General features: G+C 36.3%; 1 protein-coding gene across 1 annotated transcript in view; it reads left to right on the plus strand.

The window, feature by feature from the left end:
- The window catches only part of LOC129281359 (probable ATP-dependent RNA helicase DDX46), a 34,237-nt gene that overhangs the window by 1,319 nt on the left and 7,124 nt on the right, over nucleotides 1-25,794 (plus strand). Inside the window, exons 2-16 of the mRNA XM_064113127.1 lie at nucleotides 3,169-3,450; nucleotides 6,866-7,069; nucleotides 8,032-8,233; nucleotides 8,789-8,992; nucleotides 10,228-10,482; nucleotides 10,923-11,045; nucleotides 12,711-12,879; nucleotides 13,350-13,470; nucleotides 14,438-14,613; nucleotides 15,434-15,555; nucleotides 16,880-16,958; nucleotides 18,841-18,923; nucleotides 21,554-21,718; nucleotides 23,223-23,417; nucleotides 24,802-24,935. Of these exons, the coding sequence (XP_063969197.1) occupies nucleotides 3,169-3,450; nucleotides 6,866-7,069; nucleotides 8,032-8,233; nucleotides 8,789-8,992; nucleotides 10,228-10,482; nucleotides 10,923-11,045; nucleotides 12,711-12,879; nucleotides 13,350-13,470; nucleotides 14,438-14,613; nucleotides 15,434-15,555; nucleotides 16,880-16,958; nucleotides 18,841-18,923; nucleotides 21,554-21,718; nucleotides 23,223-23,417; nucleotides 24,802-24,935 (2,514 nt within the window). The remainder of the gene's footprint in view (nucleotides 1-3,168; nucleotides 3,451-6,865; nucleotides 7,070-8,031; nucleotides 8,234-8,788; nucleotides 8,993-10,227; nucleotides 10,483-10,922; nucleotides 11,046-12,710; nucleotides 12,880-13,349; nucleotides 13,471-14,437; nucleotides 14,614-15,433; nucleotides 15,556-16,879; nucleotides 16,959-18,840; nucleotides 18,924-21,553; nucleotides 21,719-23,222; nucleotides 23,418-24,801; nucleotides 24,936-25,794) is intronic.

The raw sequence follows: 25,794 nt of genomic DNA on the forward strand, positions 1-25,794 counted from the left end.
GCCTACGTTAGTAAATGATTTTTACTCTCTAGAAGCCTCCTGGCTACCCTCGCCTCGCTAATTTATGTACTTGAAAAGATCGATGACCAAAAAAAATCTTGTAAGGGGGTAACCCAGGGAGCTCCGGCCTGCGAAGCGGGATGGAGCTCCCTGGGTTAGTAAGGGGGAAGTTTTTTCCGCCAGAAATATCACCGCCGAGATCGCACATGATTGATCTATTGCAAGATGCACTCTACAGGGTACCTCGAGCGATGTTCGTGCAGGCTCCACTCCACTTCACTACCGCTACACTACGCTCCACCTACCCGTACATCGAGACGGTGAACCAGTTGGGATATACCGAGTCACATAGGTGGGATGGAAATCATGTTTATCGTAAAAATTAAAGAAAAAAAATATAACCAGAAAGATGAATAACTTAATATCTTACTTAGACAGGAATAACCGACGTTTCTGGGGATTTATTCAACGATTTCTGACATTTTACTATCATTTCCCATTCACCGACGGTAGTGTGTTAGTGTGAGCTTGTGTTATCACATCCTCCCTTTTGCCGATTAACTGTCCACACTTCGATATGCTTTTTTACATTGAATTTACACTCTAAGGATTTATAAACTACAATATATCAATCTTTCATACATGTATATAATCAATGAATAACTGTCAACGAAATAGATTAAAAGGTATGAAAATGGAACTTTACCGATGTTTACTTGCGACTTGGACACCAGAATCACTCCCAAAATGGCAGCCAAAATATGAGATATATACAAACGAACAGAGAGTGCATCAACAATTTACGAATGTGATATCGATATTGCTTTCGATATTGATTATTATGCGATCTGCTCCACATGCGAGCTAAACCGCTACGATCACAGGTAGCAGACGACATTTGATATATCGAGACATTAACAAGTTAGTAACGATAATGACGTCATTCAAGATGGCAACTTGCAAGAAAAACCGTCAGCTCAGGTGAAAATGTCTTAGATGAAAGATTTCTCGATCATCCAGAGGATTTTTATCAATAACTCCAGTCCAAGGTACGCAATTACTTAAAGTGATTTATATTTCCCCGATAATGGAAACCATGAAACTGCGATCGGTCGCAGGTCAAACCGATCGCGATCGCATGCGATGTTTTGAAATCGGCCGTGAATAATACGTGTGAGGAAAAAGATACTGGCCCAAAATCACCAATTTTGAGGATAACTGGAGGATGGAAACGGAGTGAAGTACGGGTATAGAGTAAGATATTAAGTTATTCATCTTTCTGGTTATATTTTTTTTCTTTAAGTTTTACGATAAACATGATTTCCATCCCACCTTTGTGACTCGGTATATCCAAACTGGTTCACCGTCTCGATGTTCGGGTAGGTGGAGCGTAGTGTAGCGGTAGTGAAGTGGAGTGGAGCCTGCACGAACATCGCTCGAGGTATCTACAGGGGTACAATCACAGAGAGGGAAATAGAGTATTCTTCTGCCCCGCATAGAACTAGACTTGAACGTTAGCAATACAGGGATTGCTTTACAAATTTGAATAGCATTTTTGGTCATAAGAGAAAAGCTCTCAACTAAGTAATGTACAGTCCTTTGTAAAAATATGCTATACAAAGACTTTATGCATAGCAGTCTTTCAAAAATGTGGAGCAAATTGCGATGCGATACCAGGAAAATTAATCCCTGCGATATGCCGCGATGTTGGCTTCAATGCATTATTAACATAACAAGAGAACCAACGTGCCTATACAAATTTTGTGCACATCCACGAGAGCGCTTGTGCGCTTGGTTGGTTGGTTTTAGAGATGATGGCGCTATCCCATCGATATCAATGGAATAGCGGCTATGGCCATGCCTATCTTAGTCAGACATTGCTTCACTGCCTTAGCTTTGCCATAATTATTTTGATATGAACTGAAGTTAGTGACCAAAATTATGCGAACATGCGGCGGACAAATGGATGTGCTGCTGGAGGCATATCTTTTGGTCACTAACTTCAGCTTCCAGACAAAACTACGGCAAAGGCCGAAGTCAATCATGCCAAGTGAAGCGATGTCTGAATGAAAATTATTTGACAATGACGTCAAGAGCTAGCCAAAATACAGCTGTTCCTGATCGGGATATTCTAGAAAGCGATTTGCATTTTGATCTTGAATTGTGATTAAGGGAGACTTGCTATGACATTTTCAAATTTTCTAGAAATTGGCCGACTGCATAAGCGCCCACTAGATCTAATCAGTGTAAATAAAAATAGACTTTCTTAGCTGGAAAATATTTTTCTTTGCTCATTTCAGCAAACTGATTTTAAATAAATATTTCATCTGCGGTCATCCGAACCGTCGTATCACACATACGACGGTGCATACCCATTTCAGAGAAAATCAACTTCAAAGTTTACTATAATTTTCAGACTTAGTTCCCCAGCCTTACAACATATTCATTGCTAGAAAAATGCATGGTTGGAAAGACCAAGACAATTGCTTGACATTGGTATCCTTATTTTTACACAAAACTAAGGATTGGAGAAAATATCGCAAAAGAGCTACATGCTTGTAATTTCTGTTTTAGCGGCTCAGATTTTCCCTGTATAAAAACGCCATAGGGAAAAAGCAATACCTTTTGACTGACCGCGATTTCAATGCGCGTGATCAGTCAAAATGTATCGCTTTTCACGTGCAGAGTCAATGCAGTGCCAGTGGTGATACGACGGTTTGGCTGACCGCACGTATTAAAATAGCGGTCAGTCAAAACGTCGTATCGCTATGCTACAGTACACGTTTTCAATTGGATTTGCACATTTTATTACAAATTTGTATGGCATCACCATGAAAATCCCCTCATATCTCAAAAACTAAAATAAATTGCTGCAAAGAAATTTAGTTATGAATAGAATAGGACTTGTACTTTCATTTTCTGCAAAAATCTCAAAATCAATACAACGGTTCGGATGAATGCCGCCGATTTGTTCTCCGATATCTAAAGTAATTGATCTCCTGTAGTTTAGCCACATCAGACAAGTCAGTTGTCATATCTCTCAGTCTCTTTTTTACGTATTGCTGTCGTTCAAACTTTATTTATATTTTGGTTTGAACTTAACCTCTATGAAAACAATGTTTCTCAATTTAAATGACGTTTAATGAAATGCTATTATCTTTCTTGCAGGCAATATCGCAAGAGGTCACAATCCAAATCCCCCGAAGCTGATGATGACAGCTCCAAGAAGAAACGATCTCCAGAGAGATCAAAGGATAAGGACAAGGAGAAAGAAAGGAGGAGGTCACGTTCCAGGTCTAAGAGCAAAGAAAGGTCACGAAAGTCGCGCAGCAGAGAGAGAGATCGTAGGTCTCGCAGCAAAGAGAGGGAGCGTAGATCGCGCAGCAGAGAGAGAGAACGTGATAGGTCGAGAAGGTCAAGATCCAGAGAAAGAGAAAGAGACAGAAGAAGGTATGAATCCACCTGACATTTGCTCAGTACTGCAAAAAAGTACTCCTGGGGCCCGTTTCGTAAAGCACTTGCAACTGTTGTAACTTTGCCATCATGGCAACTACATGTACCATGGTAATCTTGATTTTGATTGGCTGCTGAGCCCTGTTGCCATGGTAGTTGCCATTATGGCAAAGTTTCAACAGGTGCATGTCCTTTATGAAACGGGTCCCTGATCCTTTCTTTGTTATTAGCCAGAAGACTTATGGTTATTGTTAGGATTATGATTGGGTTGTTGGTACAGAATTGTGTGTGGAATAGGATTGGGGTTCAGGTTAAGATTTATAATTGGTCTGATGTTCCTATTTTATCAAAGGAGCAATTTCCTGACTCAGCAAAGTGTGATTTTCTGTGCAGACTAACACTGCTTCTTGGGATAAAGCAAGAGGGTTATCAATATCTTTGTCATATATTGAGATTACAAGAACATGTTTTTTTTTAATTTTTCGAAATCAAATATAAATTAGTTCAGGAGGTGTTTATGATGTATGCAATTGGTCTTTTGTTCCTATTTCATCATCTGAGCGTTTGATAACAGAGCAATAAATATAATAATTGTTAACAAAAGTGATTCTCTTGGCCGAACAAGGTTGCATCTTTGGAATAGAGAGCTACAATGCAGAGATATAGGGTTCTGTAATATGCTTTTCTCATATTATATTGATGGAATAAGAACAATTACTCCCATATTTTTTAATTGGTTAGTAAATGGTTGTTTCATGATATGTAGTGCAGAGATGCCAACCGTTACGTGTTTGCCGTATTTGTTACGTTTTTTCACCCAAAATACGGCGTTACTTTTTTTCTTTGTAAAATACGTTTTCTTAAAATTTCGATCGTGTACAATATGCATTGTGTTTACTCTAGCTGGGTGTTTAAGGTGAGTGTGCATTACAATACATGTAGGTAGTGCGGTAATGAATTACGCATAAAAATCCCCAATGTGGTGGTGCTTTGTGCAGGGCATAAATTAAGGTATACCATAAAATTAATCGATGGCCAGGCCGTCGATGCCCCTATAACTGGCCGTGATGCCTTTACAAAAAGTGATCAATTCACAGCCAAAAAGGCCGTGCCCTTTTTTTCTACCTGGCCGACGTGCCCTTTTTCAAAACTGGTCATGCCCTTTCTCAGTCAGTGTAAGATTAAAGTTTACAAAGTTCTCCCATATTTCACAAGCAAAAATACAGAAGAGAGAGAGAAAAAAACAAAGTTAAAAACTAACTCTGATCAATTCAAACTGCAAGCCATTTTCCGTGATTTTCTGGGATCTACACACAGACACACACACACACGCAAAGTTAGCATACAGTGTACATGTACCAGCTGCCGCACGTGGCTTGGCCTGCCTGCCTGTGTGGTGTGTGGCAGGCTTGCATGATCGGAGGAGATTTGCAAACTCTGAATCAAAGTGAACAATCTCACATGATTAACAGTTTTTCCAACAAAATAATCACAAAATCGGCAGGACATTTTTATAATTACATATATATGGATCCTCAGATTAATGATTTGGTGATGTAGTCGTAGGAGCAAGTTATCGAGTTTTCATTACTAGATCGGTCTAGTTGTTTCAGCTTTTGTTTTGAGTGAAATCTCGTGTTCGCACCAATAACAAGAAGACAAGACAATGGGAAGAGGGGGGAAGAGAGATGGCGTAATGCCGCGATGTTCATTTTATTAAAGTTTGACAATGTTTCACTTTGAAATTTTATTCGTTTCTAAAACATTTTAGTTTTCTAACAATTTTTAAATATATTATAAAAAAGACAAATATCAGTAAAATTTTTGTTAGATGATTACATTTGTTTTGTTTGCTTGAAGCTTGAATTTTTTTCCTCTTTAATTCTTTCTTCCTTTCTTTATTGCTTTCTTTCGTTCATTTTCTTTCTTTTTTTCTTCATCCTTTCTTCTATCCTTCCTGCTTGCTTTTTTTGTTCTATCTTATTTCAAATCTTTCCTAGCTTTCTTTCCTGATCCTTTCTCTCTCTCTGTTCATTTTTTGTTCTTCCCTTCCTTTTCTTTCCTTTCCTTTTATTTCCTTTCTTCTTTCTTTCCTTATTTTTTTTTTGTGCCCTTCCTCTCCTCTTCTCTTTTCATTCTTTCTGTCATTCCCTCTTTCTTCTTTTCTTTCATTCTTTTCTTGCTTTCACTCTCTTTCGCTTCATTCTTTCCTTCCTTTTCTTTTCCTTTCCCTTATTCTTTCTTATCTTCCTTCCTGATTTTTTCTCTTTCTTTTTCTTTTTCCATTCCTTCTTTCTCCATCTTATCTTTTCTAAATTCCCTTTTCTATTCCATCTATATTTATTTCTTATTATTTCCTAGCTTTCCTTCCTTTTTTCTGTGTTCATTTATTTTCTTCATTCTTTCCTTCTTTACATGTCCCTCATTGTTTTTTTTCTTTCTTTCTTTCTCTTACTTTCCTTCCTTTTTTTGTAATTTTATTTTTTCTTTCATTCTTTCATTTCTTAAAATTGTCTTTGCATCCTTTTCCCTTCCTCTCCCTTTCCTTTTCTTTCTCTCCTATTATTTTCTTTCTTTTTTATTCTTTCCTTCCTCTCTTTCATCCTTTATTTCATTCTTTTTCCTTTTTGCTATTCCCTTTTGCTATTCCCTTCCTTCCTTTCTCCCTCCCTTTCTGTTTTCTTCTTTCTTTTTCTCAAGGAATGAAAGAAAAAAATTATTTCCTTCATTCCTTCATTCATCCTCCATGTTTTTTCTTTTCCTTTTTTCGTTCAAACATTCATTCATCATCCCTTCCTTTCTTTTTCTTTCCTTTTTTTTGTTTTATTTATTTCAAAGAATGAAGAAAACCTTTCTTCTTTCCTTTATTATTTCTTTAATTCATTTTTTCTTTCTTCTTTTATAATTATTTTCAGTGATTCCCTTTTTTATTTTGTGGTACGGTTCGGTCGTTTTGCTTCGTTATATTTTACAAAATACTTTAAAAAAAATCAAAATACTGTTTTTTTCCTCTCAGAATACTGTTTTTGCTTTTTGGAGGTTGGCATCTCTGGTAGTGACAATTGCCCTTTGAAAAATCTGGATTTAATTTAAAACCGGGCTTAAAACTTTACCCTTATCTGATCCTCACATTATTTAAATCCCCAATTTTACTGTTTCCTTCTTCATATATTTTTTTTTCATTTTAGAAAGCTTTAATGGAAATGCAAATTTAGCCAAAACAGATTTCCCATCTCTTGGAAAATTTTTAGTTTTGCATTTTTTTCTATTTCACTAATGTGGAAAATGATCATCCCAAATTCTCTATTGCTTTTACACACTGACTTCTTATATCTGTAATTCCAATAGCCTTTATACAGGGATCACTTAGTTCCAGTAGGCAGAGATTTAATAGTCTTTTATCACATTTCAGAGATAGAAGAAGTCCCCCTCGAAGAGACAGGGATAGAGATCGAGATAGAGACCGCGATAGGGACCGAGACAGGAGATCCAGGCGCTCAAGGAGCAGGGACAGGACCAGGAGACGGAGGTCCAGGTCTCGCACCAGGAGTCCCAAGCGAAACAAGAGAAGTCGGAGCAGGGGTCGGAGGTCACCGTCTGCCGATCGAGCATCTAGGTGGGTTCCTGTCTGGCTTTCCTATCTTTTGAATAGTATACAAATAATGCACGTAAGAGCATGCATGCAGGGCCAAATAATGAATGACGTGCGAGAAGAGCCAATAGATATACCGCACCGAGTTCCGCAGGACCGAGTGCGATATATCCATTTGGCGAGTCGAGCACAGAGTTAATTATTTAGGTCCTCTATGCACAAGAGTGCGTGTATTGTTTGTTCTATACAACCCCCCCTCACCCATGTTACTGAGTTGCCCCCAATGCTATATTTGATCTAAATTCTAGATATTCTAGATAATTCCAGAACTCGCACTATCCTGCACTCTGATGTCAGAGTGCAGGATAAAGCATTTGATATGATGCAGAGTGCAGGATAGTGCATTTTGGATGCAATAGTGCAATTTGCTGAATATCATGTGATCCGACTAGGACCAATCAGATTACAGAACATTCTTGGGAGTTGTATAATTTTGATTACATCATGAAATAGATTATAGTAATACAGTAGGCAAGAATTTTATCTGTTCTATATAATGTTAGTGCCAGGTCGTTTATGCCCATCCAAACTTTTCTTTATTTAAGGTCTGCAATGAATAATAATAATAACGATAATAATGTGGACTTTTAGAGCGTACACACCATCCTAAGGTGCCCATGGTGCTAGCCCAGCAACAGTATTCTTGTTCATAGACATGCTACAAATATGATAAAATCTACAAATTCAACTGGTATCCCATTATAACACTATGCAAAAGTTAAAAATATTTGCTCGTATATACAAGAGCTACAAGGGTTAGCTTTTAACACTCATTCAATAAGTTTCCAAACCCTATCCATTTGTGTCTCAAATTAATAATTATTAGATTCGTATTAATTTATTATAAAAGTTCTTTGTTCCCCCTTTCATTTGATGTATATTTGTGATGGGAATGAAATAAATTTCTTGAATCTGGAATCCTTTAGGTCTCGTTCGAGATCTCCAAACAAGGACAGCAAATCCAGAGGATCATCATCTTCCGCTGTGAAAATGGAAACAGCAGTCAAGGTTGAGGGGAAGGTAGAGACAGAGATGAAGAAGGAAGCGGAAGTAAAGCAAGAGATCAAGATCAAGGAAGAGAAGAAGGATGAGAGTAAGGAGGTCAAGGAAGAGAAAGGATTGGTTTTGGTAAGAAATTGACCTACGTCCTGTAACACAAAGCTTCATGATTTCTCACGAAGCTTTGTACAGTTGATTTGTATACTTGATTGCATTTAATGATCAATGTGATCTCGTGTAAAAATAAGCCCTATAATCAAGCACCAAGCTTTTAGTTAAGTTATGGGGCCCTGGTGATTATAATGATAATGATGTTTGTGATGATAATGATGATGATAACATCAATAAAAACCGCAATAATAATAACAGTGATGATAATACGAGAGATGATGATGATGACAATAACAACGCTGGCGATGATTATGAAAATGATAACTGGGCGTTGTGGTGTGCACCTGTATTCCAAGCTACATGGGGAAGTTAAAAATTTATTGGAGAGGTTCAAGCACTGGTCAATGGTGACGTTAAAGGTCAGTCCTAGATGTGCATGTGATAATCATAATACAATTGATGCACATATGAAAAACTCAATTCCAGATACAGATAAAAGGCATTGTACAAAATGATAATGATAAGTCATTCATGATTATCCTTTGTTTACTTTCTGCACAAACGATAACACAGGAGCAAAGACGACTGGAAGAGGAGATGCAAAAGAGAAGAGAGCGAATCGAGAGATGGAGGATGGAGAGGAAGAAGACTATGGAAGCAGCAGCAGGACCATCCAAGACAGAAGGGGAGGAGGAGAAGGTTGATGCCCCTCCTCAGAAACCAGGCAAGAAGTGGAGTCTGGAGGATGATGCTGATGACGAAGCAGAGGCAGAGGATGTAAGTTCGTAGGTCAATGGGTGATTTCAAGTTCAGTGTTGACCTTTTGGTGTTGGTGTTAGGTCAAATTTTACACGATCATAACACTAAACATTAAATGAAGATGGTCCCAAAAAGTCACTCACTATAGTTGTTGAGATGTCAGTAATGTGATCTGGATCAGTTTTACAAACTCTGAATAAGTTTTGGAGCTAGGGGAAGCCAAATTTCAACACCAACACCAAGGGTGGCACAGGACTTGAAATCACCCAATTGGATTGGACCTCTTTCTTCACTACATTGGGTTGTTTTAAGCAGATAGTAAAAAACATGTTTCTGTCCAAGTACTTTTTGTAAAAAAAAAAAGAAGACAGAGATTTTTCTATATGGCTGTCCTCTTGAGAATTATGTCTTTCCATCCACCCCAAACATAAAATAATGGAGAGGATGTACATATCCATTTTACAAATTTATCAGGATCATAATATAGTAATTTAATAAACTTTTAGTAAACTAAATGGCGTTCCCATGGTTGATATTCCTTATCTTGTATTGCTTATACTGAAATGTATCCTTTCTTGTTTTTTCTTTGCCGAATAAATAATAATAGCAACAACAACAACAATAACAATAATATAAATAGACCAGTGTTACACATGACCTAGATATACAATGCAGTGAGAACATTTTTTATCTTTTTAAAACATACCTGAATAAGAATGTTCTTACAGTATACTATGCCAATTTTGCTTATTACAGAGAAATTACTACTTTTCTGCCAGAATCATTCAGTACATACTAGTTTTTCCTACTTCATGAAACACTTGGATTGTCATTTTGATTTATTATGTCACAATTCATTATATTTTCATTACAACAACTGTGGGTGTTTCACAAAGAAATAAGCCTGAATAATAGTCAAACTTAAGTGGCAATGCGTACATGATATTAAACACCTAATCTCTGAATATGTGGTTATGTGATTAACTTTAGCATGATCTGACCACTGCATGGATGTGTTATATAGCACACGCAACTTTTGATAGAATGGAAGTGTGATTTTTAGTTGGACTTAACTTATTCCGGAACCCCCCCCCTCTATTGTAATGATCACAAAATAAATTGTAAGAGAATCCACTGAAATGACGACCTATGTGTTTTCATGTATCAGTATAAAGCAAGTGCAAATGATCATTAAGAAACACCTCCTAGAGTTTATGATTCTATAATGCACACTTCTATCGGTTATCTTCCAGGAATCTAAAGAAAGTAAGAAGTCACCCCCTGGAAGTCTGGGTAAGGACGACGACGACGAGGAAAAGATGGACGTCGACAAGAAGGAGGATGAGAAGAAGACGGAGGAGGATGACGACGATGACATCGACCCTCTTGATGCTTTCATGATGGGTGTGCAGGCGGAGGTGAAGAAAATTAGCAGTAAGGACAAGAAGACTCCTCCACCGGTTGAGAAGGCAGTAAAAGCCAACAATAATGGAAATGGCACAGGAGAGGTAAGATATAGTTCAGGGATCGTATTTAAGCTAAACTAATTAATGTCGGAGATGTCTTAAAAATCCCAGTTTGCCACTCTATACCAAGGTGTAAATGGTTTTTGACAGGAAACCTTTGTGAGTAATACAGCTTTGTAACCGGGGATAATATCAGAACACAATGACCAATTTTTCAATAGATGTGTACGCAATGTATTCATGTAATATGAAATTATGAATATACAATAGCATTCTTATTATCATCACCATCATTTCAATCATTTCCACCATCACCACCACCACCACCACCACCATCATCATCATCATCATCTTCTTCATCATCATCATCATCATTATCATCATCATTATCGTTGTCTTCATCATCACCATCATCATCATCATCATTAGAATTACTATTACAATTACTAATTTCTCCTTGAAATATTTGTTTTCTTCTTCAGGCCCCTAAGTTCAGCATAGTAACAGGTGTAGTGAAGAAGAAGAGTGTTCCGGTCCCCACACCGGTGGTCACCACACCCAGGAGGAAAGGGGAACTCATGGAGAATGATCAAGATGCCATGGAGGTAGGATGTAAATCAACCTTGTGACTTGTATTCTCAAAGAGGTTTCAAATGTACCATGGTACAAAACCATGATTTGTGCACATAATTATGCTTAATAATAATAATAATAGACAGTTCTTGTATAGCGCATAACACATTATAAATAACGTCTCTATGCGCTTCCAAAGGACTTGGATATTATTACCCTGGCTTTAGCCCCGCAGCCTTTTACAGCGCTGGGGCGTTTCAAGGAATGAATTCCTGCCAGGTACCCATTCACCTCACCTGGGTAGAGTGCAGCACAATGTGGATAAATTTCTTGCTGAAGGAAACTACGCAATGGCTGGGATTTGAACCCACGACCCTCTGTTTCAAAGTCCGGAGACTAATCCACTGGGCCACAACGCTCCACATCTGGGCCACAACGCTCCACGCTTAGTTCATCGCGTACACTATTGGTCCAATTATAAAAGCACGCTTTCAGCAAAGCATGCTGAATTGAAGAGCAATGATACATGAAATCTGCATAAACAATGGTTTTGTACCATGGCACAATTGAAACTTCTTTTCAGAATACGGGCCTCATTGTCTGTCATTAATAACCTTCGTGTGTACCTGTAGTTTACAGAGTGACACAACACTTGCTCTGGCGACGGTTACTCCGCACTTTATTTTGTCTAAGATAGGGTTAGGATTGTAATAGGGTTTTGTGTTAGGTTTAGGATAGGGTATAGTGTTAAATCCATGGTTCAAATTGGTCATTCCATTAGTGCAATTGTCGCCAATGTTGTGGAACCATTTAAAGTTCACTGGCTGAAACAAGCTCTGCTGTAAACAATTAAAGAAAACCCTTACTTCTGGAGCACGTTACATATAACTTGTTATAATAACAAATTTGAAATAACAGTTTATAGCTACTGAAATCCTTCAATTTGAATGGCTGATAGTGAAGTTGTTATAGATATTGTGAAGCTGTCATAACGAGCCTTTATGAAACAGACCTGGGTCATGAGGTTGAAAGAAAGAACTTCCTAAAAATTTGCAGAAAATATTAACTATCACAATGCAAATAAATCTAATATATAGTGTTTATTTATTCATATATTCATTAATTAATTTATTTATTATTTATTTATTTATTTATTATATTTCAAGTCTACTAAGATCACATGCAATGCACACAAAAATATGTGAATGGGACCACACATAAATACCCCCCTTAAATTGACTATTATATTAACAACTAATGCCTTTTTAATCTCCTAATAGTATTCGTCCGGGGAAGAAAGAAAGAGAATACCTTCATGGACACCTTGGCGGCCATTGCCAGATGTACAAGGGCACCTAATTAAAGTGGAATAATATTCATTGCTCTGTTACAGAAGAAGAAATGGACTCTCTGATTTAAAGAATATTTAATGAAAGTGGAATATTATTGACTATTGCCCTTTTATCTCCTGGTAGTATTCTTCTGAGGAAGAAAAAAAAAAGAGTACCCTGATTTACACCATGGCAGCCATTGAGCAGAGAAGAAAGAATCTTTACTGATTTAGAGTACTTCATAAACGTCAAATAGTAATGACTATATGCCATTTTACAGAAGAAGAAGAAAGAGACTTTACTGGTGAATAGTGCTCTTAATGAAGGTGGAATATTATTGACTATTGCCCTTTTATCTCCTTGTAGTATTCCTCTGAGGAAGAAAAAGAGAGTACCCTGATGGACACCATGGCAGCCATTGAGCAGAAGAAGAAGAAAGAATTAGCCAAGGTAGATCATTCTAAGATTGAATATCAACCCTACAGGAAAGATTTCTACATAGAGGTACCGGAGCTTGCCCGTCTTACCCCAGAAGGTGAGGTTTAAGTCTGGAAAACAAGGTTTTTCTTCGCTTAATATCTTGTTATTATTGTGATTTTATGTTAAACACACAACAAAGGGCTTTTCTTGGCAAAAAACCCTATCTGATCTTTAGTGTAAGATTCTTCTGAGGAAGAAAAAAAAACTTGTCCTATTAAAAAAGGGCCTTTTAATAAATATCCTATGAAGTTTGTCTGATGTACATTGATATGAATATTCCAAAAGGTCGAATGACCATGTAGTATCTAAATCAGACCCCCTTTATGTTAGAGCATTGTAAAATAATTAATCTTTGGTTTCTAGTTCCTGTGTAAATTTGCAATGCTCTCAAATTAGTATGTCTTGAGCAGTTTTTAAAGTGAAGTTAAACGACTAAGAATTTATGTCAGACTGAGATGTACAAAAAGTTTTATAATTTCCTGGAACTCTCCTGAATTTCAATTTGCTCTCTTTGTATTTTCACAGAGGTTGACAAGAGACGTTCTGACCTGGAAGGAATCAAGGTCCGTGGTAAAAATTGTCCTAAACCAGTAGACTCCTGGGTGCAGTGCGGTGTCTCCCAGAGAGTCCTCACAGTCCTCAAGAAGTAAGTACTTCCAAGGTTGTCCCTTAATTATAGACCCATTATTCACAACTAGATGTAAATTTCCTTGTGAAAGGTATGTGTTGGTAATATTCATGACTTTGTAACAGTATAAAAGATTAGTTGTGAATTTGTGTGGTAAATACTTGTGACAATATTCATGATTTATGATATAATAATAATAATGATAATACAAATGTTTCAAAGCGCTGCATACTATTACCGCGGCTTTAGCCTGGCTGCCCTGATCAGGCGCTCGAGCATTCAAGGAATTCCTTCCTACCGGGTACCCATTTACTACACCTGGATGGAGAGTGGCAAATGAAGATAAATGCCTTGCCAAAGGATGCGAGTGATGTGGTGTGATATCACTCTGGGAACACCAAGAGTGTATACTTATTTCTAGATAAGCATGAATGATAATAATAGCTTTGTATATCACCTCAAGTCCTCAACTACTCAAATGTGACCAGGTTTCTAACCCACAATGCAATATTCTGAGTTGTGTAGTCTCGAATATAGACCCACCTGAACGATAACACACCAATTCACTATTGAATACATTGATACTGCAATAATTATGTAACTTTGTAGTAAAATAGGTACTTATCTTCTCAAAACATTTTAGTTTCTCTATACAAATATAATCATAAGATTATTCATTGTCTGTATTATCAATTGTTATCTCTAAAGGTGCAGTATAAGACGCTATAAATGCAGAGTAAATCTGAGATCACACTAGTATGCAAATCCCTCACTCGAGTTAGAGGGTCTGAATGGGCAGCCTACAATGACATGTGTGCTGAAGGTCCTCTCTTGCTTGAAGCAACAAGTTTTCTATGTGCTAGTCTTCTGTGAAGACCCATTTGTTTATCAAAGTTTTGATTAAGGTCTGTGCCTGTAGACTAAGATCACACACAGTTTGCTCCCCTTACGATATTGATATTCTTCTTTCCCCTCGATAAACCAGGAATAACTATGAGAAGCCGACACCCATCCAGTGCCAAGCCATCCCGGCGATCATGTCGGGTCGCGACCTCATCGGTATCGCCAAGACCGGGAGCGGGAAGACGATGGCGTTTCTGTTGCCTATGTTTAGACACATTATGGACCAAGACCCTCTTGAGAGTGACGATGGACCTGTCTGTGAGTTTTGGGCCCAGTATTACATAGCATAGAAATTGATTGTAGGATAGATTATTATGATTGATTGCCATGACTAGAATGTACATTTAACCGTTAAAATCAATTGTAAAATCAGTCACAAAGCTTTGTGCTATGGGACCCCGATTATTGGTTAATTAATTCTGGCAATCCTCTTAGATGCAGGAATGCTTATCTTATGCTGTAACTTGAGACATCTAAGGTCAAATCTTTAATCAGTTATTATCACACATTTATGACTTATGGCTAGGAATGTGAAAATTAAATCATGGATTCAAGCAATTTTTCTGTTTGACATGCAAAATACAAACTGTTGTGTAGCTTCGGTACCATGTTCTTGAGTCCTACAAATTTGATTCTGCAAAGACATTTATAGATGTGAAATGCCGTGTCAGCTGCTTTGCACATTGCAGACATATTGCAGAAAACATCAAGGAGTTTTTCTACCATCCACCCCCCCCTTGCAGACCTTTGAGGATTAAAAATTCTTTGAGTAAGTTTTCTTCTCTTCGAATTGATGAATAAACCCCCTTTTCACAATGACTGTTGACCAGCTACTTTATAAACTTCAGACTCAAATTTAGCATTAATTGGAATTCTATAATCAATATTAATGACAATGGTAACATCAATCATTAGCCTGTGAAATCAGTTTCCAGTTTACCATCATTATTAATAATGCTCCGGTGGTTATAACCATTTCTCCTTCTTCGATGGAGTTTCCATTCTCTTATTAACTTGGTTGGTTCCTTGTATGGTTTCAGATGTTAATATTACCATATTTTTTCTTGTCACATTCTAGCTTTGATAATGACTCCTACCAGAGAATTAGCCATGCAGATTTTCAAGGAGTGCAAGAAGTTCACCAAGTCCATGGGTTTGAGGGCGGTATGCGTGTATGGAGGGACAGGCATCAGTGAACAGGTACTAAGATTTTCTGACCAATTGTTTGTTCAGCTAACTGAAATTATTTAGTCATGCAGTCCTTCACGTTTATAATTTCGTGGAGCTCAATAAATCGCTCTCCTTATTTTTTTGAGGAGCTCAATTGAGCTCCTCAGAATCGCTCTCCTTGAGGAGCTCAAATCAATTCAATACAATACATGTATGATAAATTGTAGATTTTTCTTAACATCGTATATGCAATAGCTGTGTAGCTATTAATTAATCTGTGGTGAAACTAGGCCTGGGTCAATACGTTAACAAAATATCGCGCTCCTGAAAATCTACATGCATATGGGACTACAATATTTACCGAGTTTAAATTCAAATCAGAGTCGGGAAAGAGGTGAATATTCTTCATTTCTCTGATAGTTTTCAACTAAATCAAAATAATTTCAAGGAATTATGGAAAATAGATGGCCATTTCATGGATTTAAAGATGTAAAATGTGAAATTTTTGTAATTTTTTTTTTTTTTTTAGGAGCGCGATTTTTTGTTCTCCTTATTTGTTTTTGGAGCGCAGTAGGAGCGCCGGCGCGATCACGCTCCTCAAAACTGAAGGTCTGGTCATGCTTAAATTAAACGAAGATGATGGTGGAGGTGGTGGTGGTGATGGTGGTAATGATGGTAGTTATTGTGAAAATGATGATGATGTTTATGATGTTAATGATGATTTGTATTCACTTTTTTCCAACTATCAGATCGTCTTTGAACAACATCATGATTAAACCTACTTGGCCTATTATCAATATGATGTAATTACCTTTGGGTCCAACCATCACAAGGTCTTATAATTACTTGGTCTATCTGTAACTTAGTCTAATGCCCAAATGATCTAATTTCCACTTCATCTAGTTGATATTTTACATTTTTGTTCATAAACAGTTCATATAACCATATAGACTATAAAGTGGACCAAGTTGATATTAAATGAATTAAGACTAAATCCAAATTAGACAACATGGTAAATGGGGTAAATGGCAGTTGCACAAAATATTAAGTAGACAAACTCGTTGTAGACAAACCAAGACTAGACCATGTGAGATGAGGCCAAATAGAAAGGAGACAAAGTGGGTGTAGATGAAGTGGGATAAGATCAAAATGGCAACTAGACCAAATGGCTGTAGACAAGGTCGCAATTTACCATGATGATGATGGTGGTGGTGGTGGTTTTGGTGGTAATGGTAGTGTTAGTAGTTATGATGATGTGTATGATTAGTGTTCAATTTTTTCTTGCAAGCAATACACTTGTAAACATTGTTGCATTTGTTTTTCTCTCCTTCTCATTTTCCTTCCCCACTTCTAGATTGCTGAGCTGAAGCGTGGAGCAGAGATCATTGTTTGCACTCCAGGAAGAATGATAGACATGCTTGGTGCTAATAATGGTAGGTTGGCAGATTGGTATCACATCTCTCTATAATGACTTAGATTATTAATTCATAACCTTTCATCAGAGAATGATCATGTTTGCAAAATGTTTTTAGGTAATGGTAGCATTCTATGAAAGAAAATATTTTTTTCATGAGATTGTAATCTATTGATTTGTTTATTTAGAACTATTGTGTTACTTTACTATCACAATTTTCTTCCTTTATATCCTTTTGAAAGATTATAGTACCAAATTCAGTTCATTTTTGTATAAATAAGATTGAAATAAGGGTATATAGAATAGAAGTTAGATTTACATGTAACTTTTTTTTTTTTTTTGGGGGGGGCTCTTTCAATTTTTCTACTTACCTTGCCATGGGCCCCAAGGCAAGAATACAGCCAAATAGTCCAAATATGTGATATATGTATGCTTTTTTTAATGATAACTCTGTACAACTTTCCTGTAATCTTATTCTGAGATGTCCATCATTGCCAAAAATCCCTTCTTCAGTACATTGCCACTACATCACAAGAAGCAAAATGAAACTCATGAAATTGTGACTTTGATAGAATAGTAAAAAAAGAAAGAAAAGAGAAATTATGTGTTCTTGAGAATAGTGTCTTGATACACAATTTTATGGATATTGGCACCTACTAATGAAATATTGTTATCGTTTCAGCGCTGGTGTGAAAAGAGTGATGCCCTCATCATGGAAACCTTTTGTCTTCTTAAAAAATAAAATCTGTTTAGTTTATCATTGCACTATTGTAGTTTACTAGCCATAGGAATTTGGAAAGGATGGGTTATTTGGGATTTAGCCAGATAAAAGGTCATCTATACCTCAATTCTTGAAGGAATTTAGGGATCAAATTTTTCAAATAGTACAATTCAGAAAGAATTTAACTGGCTTTTAATGAAAATGAATTAAATATCATATTTGATTAAATCAGAAACAAAGTGGTTGTAGCATATTTAGGTAATATTAAACATTTCTTGTTTTCATTCAATGGTTTTTTAAAACATGCTTTACAAGCCAGTACCGAATAAAAGTTAAAAGTGTCACAAGAAAGCTATTTCATTGCTACTTTTGGTAAACTGCATACACGTTTTGTAGATCTTTCATATTGTATACTCGTATTTTAATGACTGGTTGAAGAAAAATGGAAATGTTATTACGACCTCTGGGTTGAGTCATCCGTTTTAAGGTGTATTTTTAGTAAAACATTAGAGTTGGTATTGGTAATCTTGGCTCTAACTAAGTTCTTATTGTCCACACATGCGAGGAGTAATGTTTCTCTTGCGTTTCCCTCCTGAAATTTAGATGATGGTGATGACATCGATGATGCAGCCGCTTATAAAGGTCAAAGGTTAAGTGCCAAAGGGCACTTACCTGCAGAGGAATAGATCGTCGTCGGAGCTCTTTGGTCATGTGACCTAAAGGCCGGAGCACTTATAATTATGATAAATTGTGAAGTACGATGATTAAGAATGACTAGGTTGAATTAGAATACATTTCCTTTCCTTATGTTTACATATATTCAAATGGAACAACTTTTTGTGATATTTGTGCATTAAAGCATGTCATTGCAATGTAATATATTGATTTCTGAATAAATACCTTGGTAATAGAGTGAGTTAGACTGTTAGATAAATAAGATGTTTAATACTCGTTTAAAAGATTATATATATATATATAATATGGCAAAAGCTCTGCTATTTTTTTGTAGGGGGAAGGGGGTGAGCCCAAACCTTGCATGTTGCGAGATTTTATACTGATGATATATATTTTTTCATTGCATAAATTTCAATTATTACTTGAGGAAGTAGAATAGTATTATAATTTTAATCTTTTTGTATTTCCTTTTATTTCTATCTTTGACATCTGTAAATATTTGCAGGTCGCGTTACAAATCTTCGTCGGTGTACCTACCTTGTCTTGGATGAAGCGGATAGAATGTTTGACATGGGATTTGAACCACAGGTATAGAATAACCACTACATCATGTTGATCATATAGGCAGGGCTCGACATTAGCGGTGGCCCGGTGGCCCGGGGCCACCAAAAATTCACCTCGGGCAACCATTATTGATAAAATGTTAAGTTTTGGTGGCCCGAATCGGGCAACCAATAATTTTCAAAGTAGCGCAATTTTTCTCCCAATTTTGCACGCATTTATCAACTTTCTACAGCTCAAATTGCAAGCCAGTTCGTCATGCGCCCTTTTTGTTGATCTACACACAAATACACACACACAAAGTTTGCATATTAGGCCTACAGCATCCAGCCAGACGCGCCGGCCGGCTGGCGTGAGCTTTGCATGAAGCCACTGCGTACAGCTGTGCTCTAGATCTAGCTCAGCCTATTCAGACTCAGGGAGCTGCGATAAAAAATGTTGCTGCTGAGAAATCTTCCACAGAACTTTGAAAATCTCAGTCAAAGTCACATTTTACACCAATGAAATGCAATTCTACAGTCTACATTACGAAAATCTGGTGTATCCTGATTATTTGCAAGTATTAAGAAGAGGAATTATGACCTCTCTTTTGACTCAAAAAGACCGATTTCCACATGAATTAATACACATAAAACACATAGGCAAGTACATCACAGTCCCACGTGTGCATTTGTATGTATGTTGATACTTGGTTTCTTTCGAAGCTGTGTATTTTCTAGCCAAAAACAAACAGACAGTTTCTTTCTTTCTTGTTTATAAATGACTTCTTAAACCACTCTTGAGAAAGTAAATACTTTGGGAAGGCATTTCATTGATATGAAATGTGATTTTTTCCCCCCAACATTTTGGCAAATATAGGGAAGGACTTTTCTCACACTTTTTTTCCAGATATAATTTTTGCCGTTTTTTTTTTTTTTTCCTTTCATTTTTTTTTGACAGTGGTTAAACCATTTATACCCCTTCCCATTGAATATGCCTGATTAAAAAATATGTTTCTACTGAAAATAAAATAATACAAACTAAAGGATATAAAAATAAAAATGTGCCATTCCCAAAAAGTAAGTGAAAATTATTTGCTTGGCTTTTAATTATATTCCAGTCAGAATAGACTGTTGCCACAGCTGTTAAAAAATATATGTAATGGCTTCTTAATTTTCCCCTTTTCCCCATTTTTTTATTAACTTTGTTTTATTAATTTTTCTTTCTTTTTCTTTTCTTTTTTCTCTCTAATTTTTTTCTTTTCTTTTTTTCCCTGTTCTTTGTTTTTTCTTTCTTCATTTTCTTTCTTTTGTTTTATTTCACTAATTTCTGTTATTATTTTTTTTTTCTTTTTGTAATATACTTTTTGAAAATTATTTTCGTTTGTTTCCCCCTTTTATGCATTGTTCTAATTTTGCAGCATATTTTTCTGTGATTTTCTCCTTCTATAATATGCTGCAAAAGAGAAAACAGAAATAAACTGGATTTGGGGCATGCATATTCTAGGTTTTAGGATTCAAAGAGGAAGGAAGGAAAAACCATTGTTTTGTACATCTATCTGAATTTGCTATGCACTATTTATTTACTTTACCATTATCTCTATACAGAGATTTTAAAAAAAGTCCACACAACCTGCGAACAATACATTTAATTTATTCTCTTTCAATCATTTCATTTTTACAACGATAGAAAATTTATCAATTAGCAAAGTAAAATAACAGCAAACAAGGTTTACATGTATAAAGTAAAAGTAACATAGTGGTAGTGGCTGCAGAATTAATATTTCAGAAGTTTGTTTTATTCATTTTTAATGTTTTTCTTTATATTTTTCGGGCCACTTAACTTTAATATCGGGCCACCAAAAAAAAATTTTTGATGGTTTTGGTGGCCCGAACGGGCCACCACCAAAAAAAGTTAATGTGGAGCCTTGATATAGGTGTTAGATGTAGTTACATAATAATAATAATATGCAACATTTATGTAGCGCTTAATACAATGTTGATGTTTGAAGGTTTGCATGGTGGTATGAACAATGGTGGTTTACGGTACGCCATGTGTAACTGAGATAAAAGTAGATAGAGATTGAAATGAAATGGAAAAGTGAGAAAGTGGAGGATGGGAAGTAGAGTATTCTTTTCAGAATGAGTGAAGTCGTTAAAATTGTAAGCCAGAAGGAGTGAAAAACTAGGTAGTAGGCAGGATGAGAAGTTTGAGTAGAATGCTGGTAAAGTTAGAGGGGTGATAGAGGCTTGAGTAGATGAGAGAAGGCTTTGAGTCGGTAAATGGATCTGTAGAGCAGGAGCGGGAGATGAGATTTGATGTTTCGTGCAGGTTGACTGTCCAGAACATATTTTTGTTATGAATATTCATACCCTAATGTTGTTAGTTGATGCTTACATGTATAAATCTCATTATGACGGGTCGTAGTATAAGTCTTTAGGGGAGAATATAGAAAGCTACATGAAGAATAGATGCCAGGCAGTTGATGAATGACTTTCGAAAATAGGATAAGGGTTTTTTCTGACTTCTTTTGTAAAACGTGAGATCTTTATTTGTTAGGTGCAAGGCAGAAAATGACTTGGTAATGAACATGTATTTGATGGAATGTAAGATTGTTTAAGACATTGCTTTTACTTGGAGAATGACTAGCCAGTGGATATTTCTTCCAAACTTTCCAGGTGATGAAGATTGTAGAGAACATCCGCCCTGATAGGCAGACAGTCTTGTTCTCTGCCACGTTTCCCCGTCAGATGGAAGCATTGGCCAGGAAGATCTTGACCAAGCCTATTGAAGTCCAGGTTGGAGGTCGTAGCGTGGTGTGCTCCGATGTCACCCAGCATGCTGTGAGTTTATGTTTAGAAGGAAGATGGAATTGTATTTGATGGGGAAAATAATTGCTTTGTCAATATTCATTGTGCGTACTAATTTGTAAACTCAGCTTCCTAATAAAAATTGGTTTAGTGAAGAAGTGCTGTGCCACATTTGTAAATATCATGTGTGTATCCAGTGCGCCAGTGATCAACTCTACAGTCTTAATGTCATGTGTGATAATAGGATGACGGCTCACTGTCAATGAACCAATTTATGTTGGATGACTGAGTTCACCAATACTTATGATAGTGAAATGTGTATAGTGATCACCAAAGGCAAGCAAAACTGTGACCTTTATAGACAGGTGGCTACTATAACAGGGGGGTGTTTCACAAAGATTTAATTATGACTTAAAGTCGCACTTAAATGCCTAGTTGTGCACGGTATAAAAGCCATGACCGCATTGGTGAGATCATGCAAAGAGGAAGCGCACTATTGTATATTGATCAATTAGATTGCGCGTTGCATTTCAGATACGCGTCGGCATTTAAGTGCGATTTAAGTCACACTTAAATCTTTGTGAAACACCCCCCAGGTTCTATTATAGCCTCAATTTTTGGTACATGTAGTTACCCCTCAAATGATACTTACGATCCGTGCAAGATGATCAAGGTTCCCTAAAACAAAGGTTAGCGACTGATTGATTAAATGATTTTCATGATTGATTGTAAATTCAAGCAGTCATACAGATTGTTCTTTGACCAATTGCTAAGCATTGTGTAAAGAGCCCCTGATGAAAAAACTTGATAGCAGTGCTTAGATTGGAACAATGCCTCTGAGCAAGCACTAGATATTGATGCTTTATAAATTTCTTGACTAAACTGGAGGATAGTTCTAAAGATATTATGAAAGTGAAGTTGGTCTTCTGGTGTTTTGAATACCATGAAGAGATTTCTTTTTTCATGATTCATCAGCAAGGTTGCTGGACTTTTCCACAACTATGGAGCTGCTCTTCCTGTTATTAAAAAGCAAATAAAAACATAGGCTCGTATTCTGAAGTCAGGTTTAACTTAGACCATGGTCTAACTCTGTGCTAAAATTATGGGAAGCCAAAAGTGTCAACATTTTTATTAAGTTGTATGTTTCTTTTTCAATTCAATTCAATTCAATTCTTTATTCCATTTCCATTCAAAACATAATACAAAATAATATAAAGTAATACAAATCAAGTACAATTTTACAGACGAGCATTCTTACTTCGGAAAACAAGAAACAGTATAATATTGAGCATAAATGTTTACAGTGCTCTTTCCTGATTCATCGTTGGTGAAGACAATGATCTATTTTTACTTTCTAGACAATTATGAATGATTTGAGAGACAAATGAGCTGAAATATGATATCTCTACTGTTAGCGATTTATGTAACAATTGGCTATCCATACTTAAACCACAACTTTAAACCCGAGTTTAAGTTAAACCCGACTTCAGAATATGGGCCATAGAATTTCATTTTCTCATTGTCCTTTATACTGCAGTTGATTCTTGAGGAGGATCAGAAGTTCTTGAAGCTTCTTGAACTGTTGGGTTACTATGACGAAGGACAGATCCTAGTCTTTGTGGAGAAGCAGGAATCTGCAGATCTTCTACTCAAAGATCTAATGAAAGCATCCTACCCATGCCTTGCTTTACACGGTGGTATCGACCAGTATGACAGAGATTCCATCATTCAGGTATCCTTTTTCCCCTGACTTTTTTTTTTTTAAATGATGTACAAGTCAACCCCAGTGGGTTTTTTTTTGGAGAGTTTTTATTAGACCCATCAGGGAGTTATTTTTTCTTTACAAATTTGATTAGCATTTTTGGTCATAAGAGAAAAACTATCAAACTATTTTGGGGCTTACATTGCAATTTGTTCTTCTACTGAAAATCCAAATATTACTTATACTTTGAACTCACATAAATGAAAAACTGCGCACAGATGGATACATGCATTGCTCATTATTTGGCTTTGTGATGTTACAATGGTTATTAGTAGGGGAAGGCGGGGTAAGTTGTGACACTTTTTGCATTTTGCATGTTAGAATTGATATGACTAATAATATTGTAGAAATAAGTACCTAGCCTTTAGAAATGATTCTTGGGAAATATTTTTCACCTATATATAACTTTCTACCCCCACACTGAAAGTCATTGTGACCTTTGAAAAAAACGATGTCAAATGGCTCAACTTGTCCCATCTATGGGGTAAATTGTGCCACCTTCTGGGGTAAGTTGAGCCACAAAAACTATGTACAAAATGTATGCGGGAAGAGCCATCATGTCAATTTTGTATTTTAAGTCTTTTCACTTGCTAATTCTCTATAAATACTAACATCCACTAAAAGTATATGAATTATCATGTGAATTTGCCCCTTTCTGCCTGCATATCAATGGCTTTTTAAGTTTTTTTTTTATTATACATTACCATAAGAATTACTATGGCTCAACTTGCCCCATGTTGGCTGGCTCAAATAACCCCAGTCCAAACTTAATGCGATATTTTCACATCCACAAATTTCTTATGCATCCATCATCTAAAAGACTATGACAAGAATGAGAATCCATACCTGGACTAACAATATTGTTCTTATTTCTTTATTATATTCAAAGATGTGTTCGGGTAAAAAGCACTTATCTATTTCACACCCTTTTTTTACTTTTTTGCTGAAATTTGTATTTTTCCCTCTAAAAAATTACTTTTTGTTTCAAAGTTGAAAACAATGTGGTGGGGTTAGGGGTTATGCAATGGGTCAACAATACATTACACCACCACAATGTCTGACTCATTCATTATTGGCCTGGGGGTGGTGGCTCAACTTGCCCCTATGCTCAACTTACCCCGCCTTCCCCTAAGTATTTTGCTTCAATTTGGCTTGATAAAGTCTAAATACTTAGATGCGATCTGAATACAAGTTTAAGCATTCTGCTTAGCCAAATAAAGTGTGAAGTACTATAATTACTTAATACTTTCAATTGAATACTGGCACAGGGACTTAGGCTAAATTCTCAGTATTTGGAGTGATGTAGGCATAATATTTTTTCGTTTCACTTCATTTTGATTTTATTTTCATTCAGGATTTCAAAGCTGCTAATGTGAAGATCCTTGTTGCAACATCGGTGGCAGCAAGAGGTCTGGATGTGAAGAAACTTGTTCTTGTTATCAACTACGATTGTCCTAATCACTACGAGGATTATGTACACAGAGTTGGGTAAGGGGATAAATATCGGTTTTCATAGATATATTAAGAAATAGTTAGACTACATGGCCTGTATTCTGAAGTCGGGTTTAACTTAAACTCAGGTTTAAAGTTGTGGTTTAAGTATGGGAAGCCAAAAGTATCAAAATTATTTATTAAGTTGTATGTTTCTTATGTTTACTGTGCTCTTTCCTGATTCATCGATGGTGAAGACAATAATCTGTTTATACTTCCTAGACAATTATGAATGATTTGTGAGCCAAATGAGCTGAAGTATGATATCTCTACTGTTAGTGATTTATGTAACAATTGGCTCTCCATACTTAAACCACAACTTTAAACCTGAGTTTAAGTTAAACGACTTCAGAATACGGGCCCATGAATCAAAGGATGGGATGTACCAGTTCTCTTTACAAGGATTCTTTAACCATGGTGTGATTTTGTAAAATGGTCTCGTGTAAACATGGACATAAATTTGTAGTTTTATTGATTCAGTAAACTGCTTGAATAAATTTCAAGAGAGGTAAGATCAATTAAAAGAGAGATGAGATCAATTTTATGAGATTTGATTTGTCCACACATTTTAAAAATTGATTTCAGCTTTTTAGAAAATCACCCTCACGTCATTCAAGCTTAGTAGTTGTATGGTTGGAGGCAAGTTGCAGAAAGAGCCGCAATCAAATGCATCTCCAAAAATCAAACACAAGTTGATTTTCAACCAATCAAAAGCGTGCATTTATAACTTGGTATTTGATTTTGTCCTCTTGGCCCAGGATCAACTGGTTGTCTCTCAATCATTCAGTGATTATAATAATGATAATTACACATGCTAATGAGCACTTATCACTCACTTTATCAGAAGTCTCCAAGG

This window comes from Lytechinus pictus, chromosome 18 (genome assembly GCF_037042905.1).
Source record: "Lytechinus pictus isolate F3 Inbred chromosome 18, Lp3.0, whole genome shotgun sequence".
In the NCBI taxonomy this organism is placed as follows: domain Eukaryota; kingdom Metazoa; phylum Echinodermata; class Echinoidea; order Temnopleuroida; family Toxopneustidae; genus Lytechinus; species Lytechinus pictus.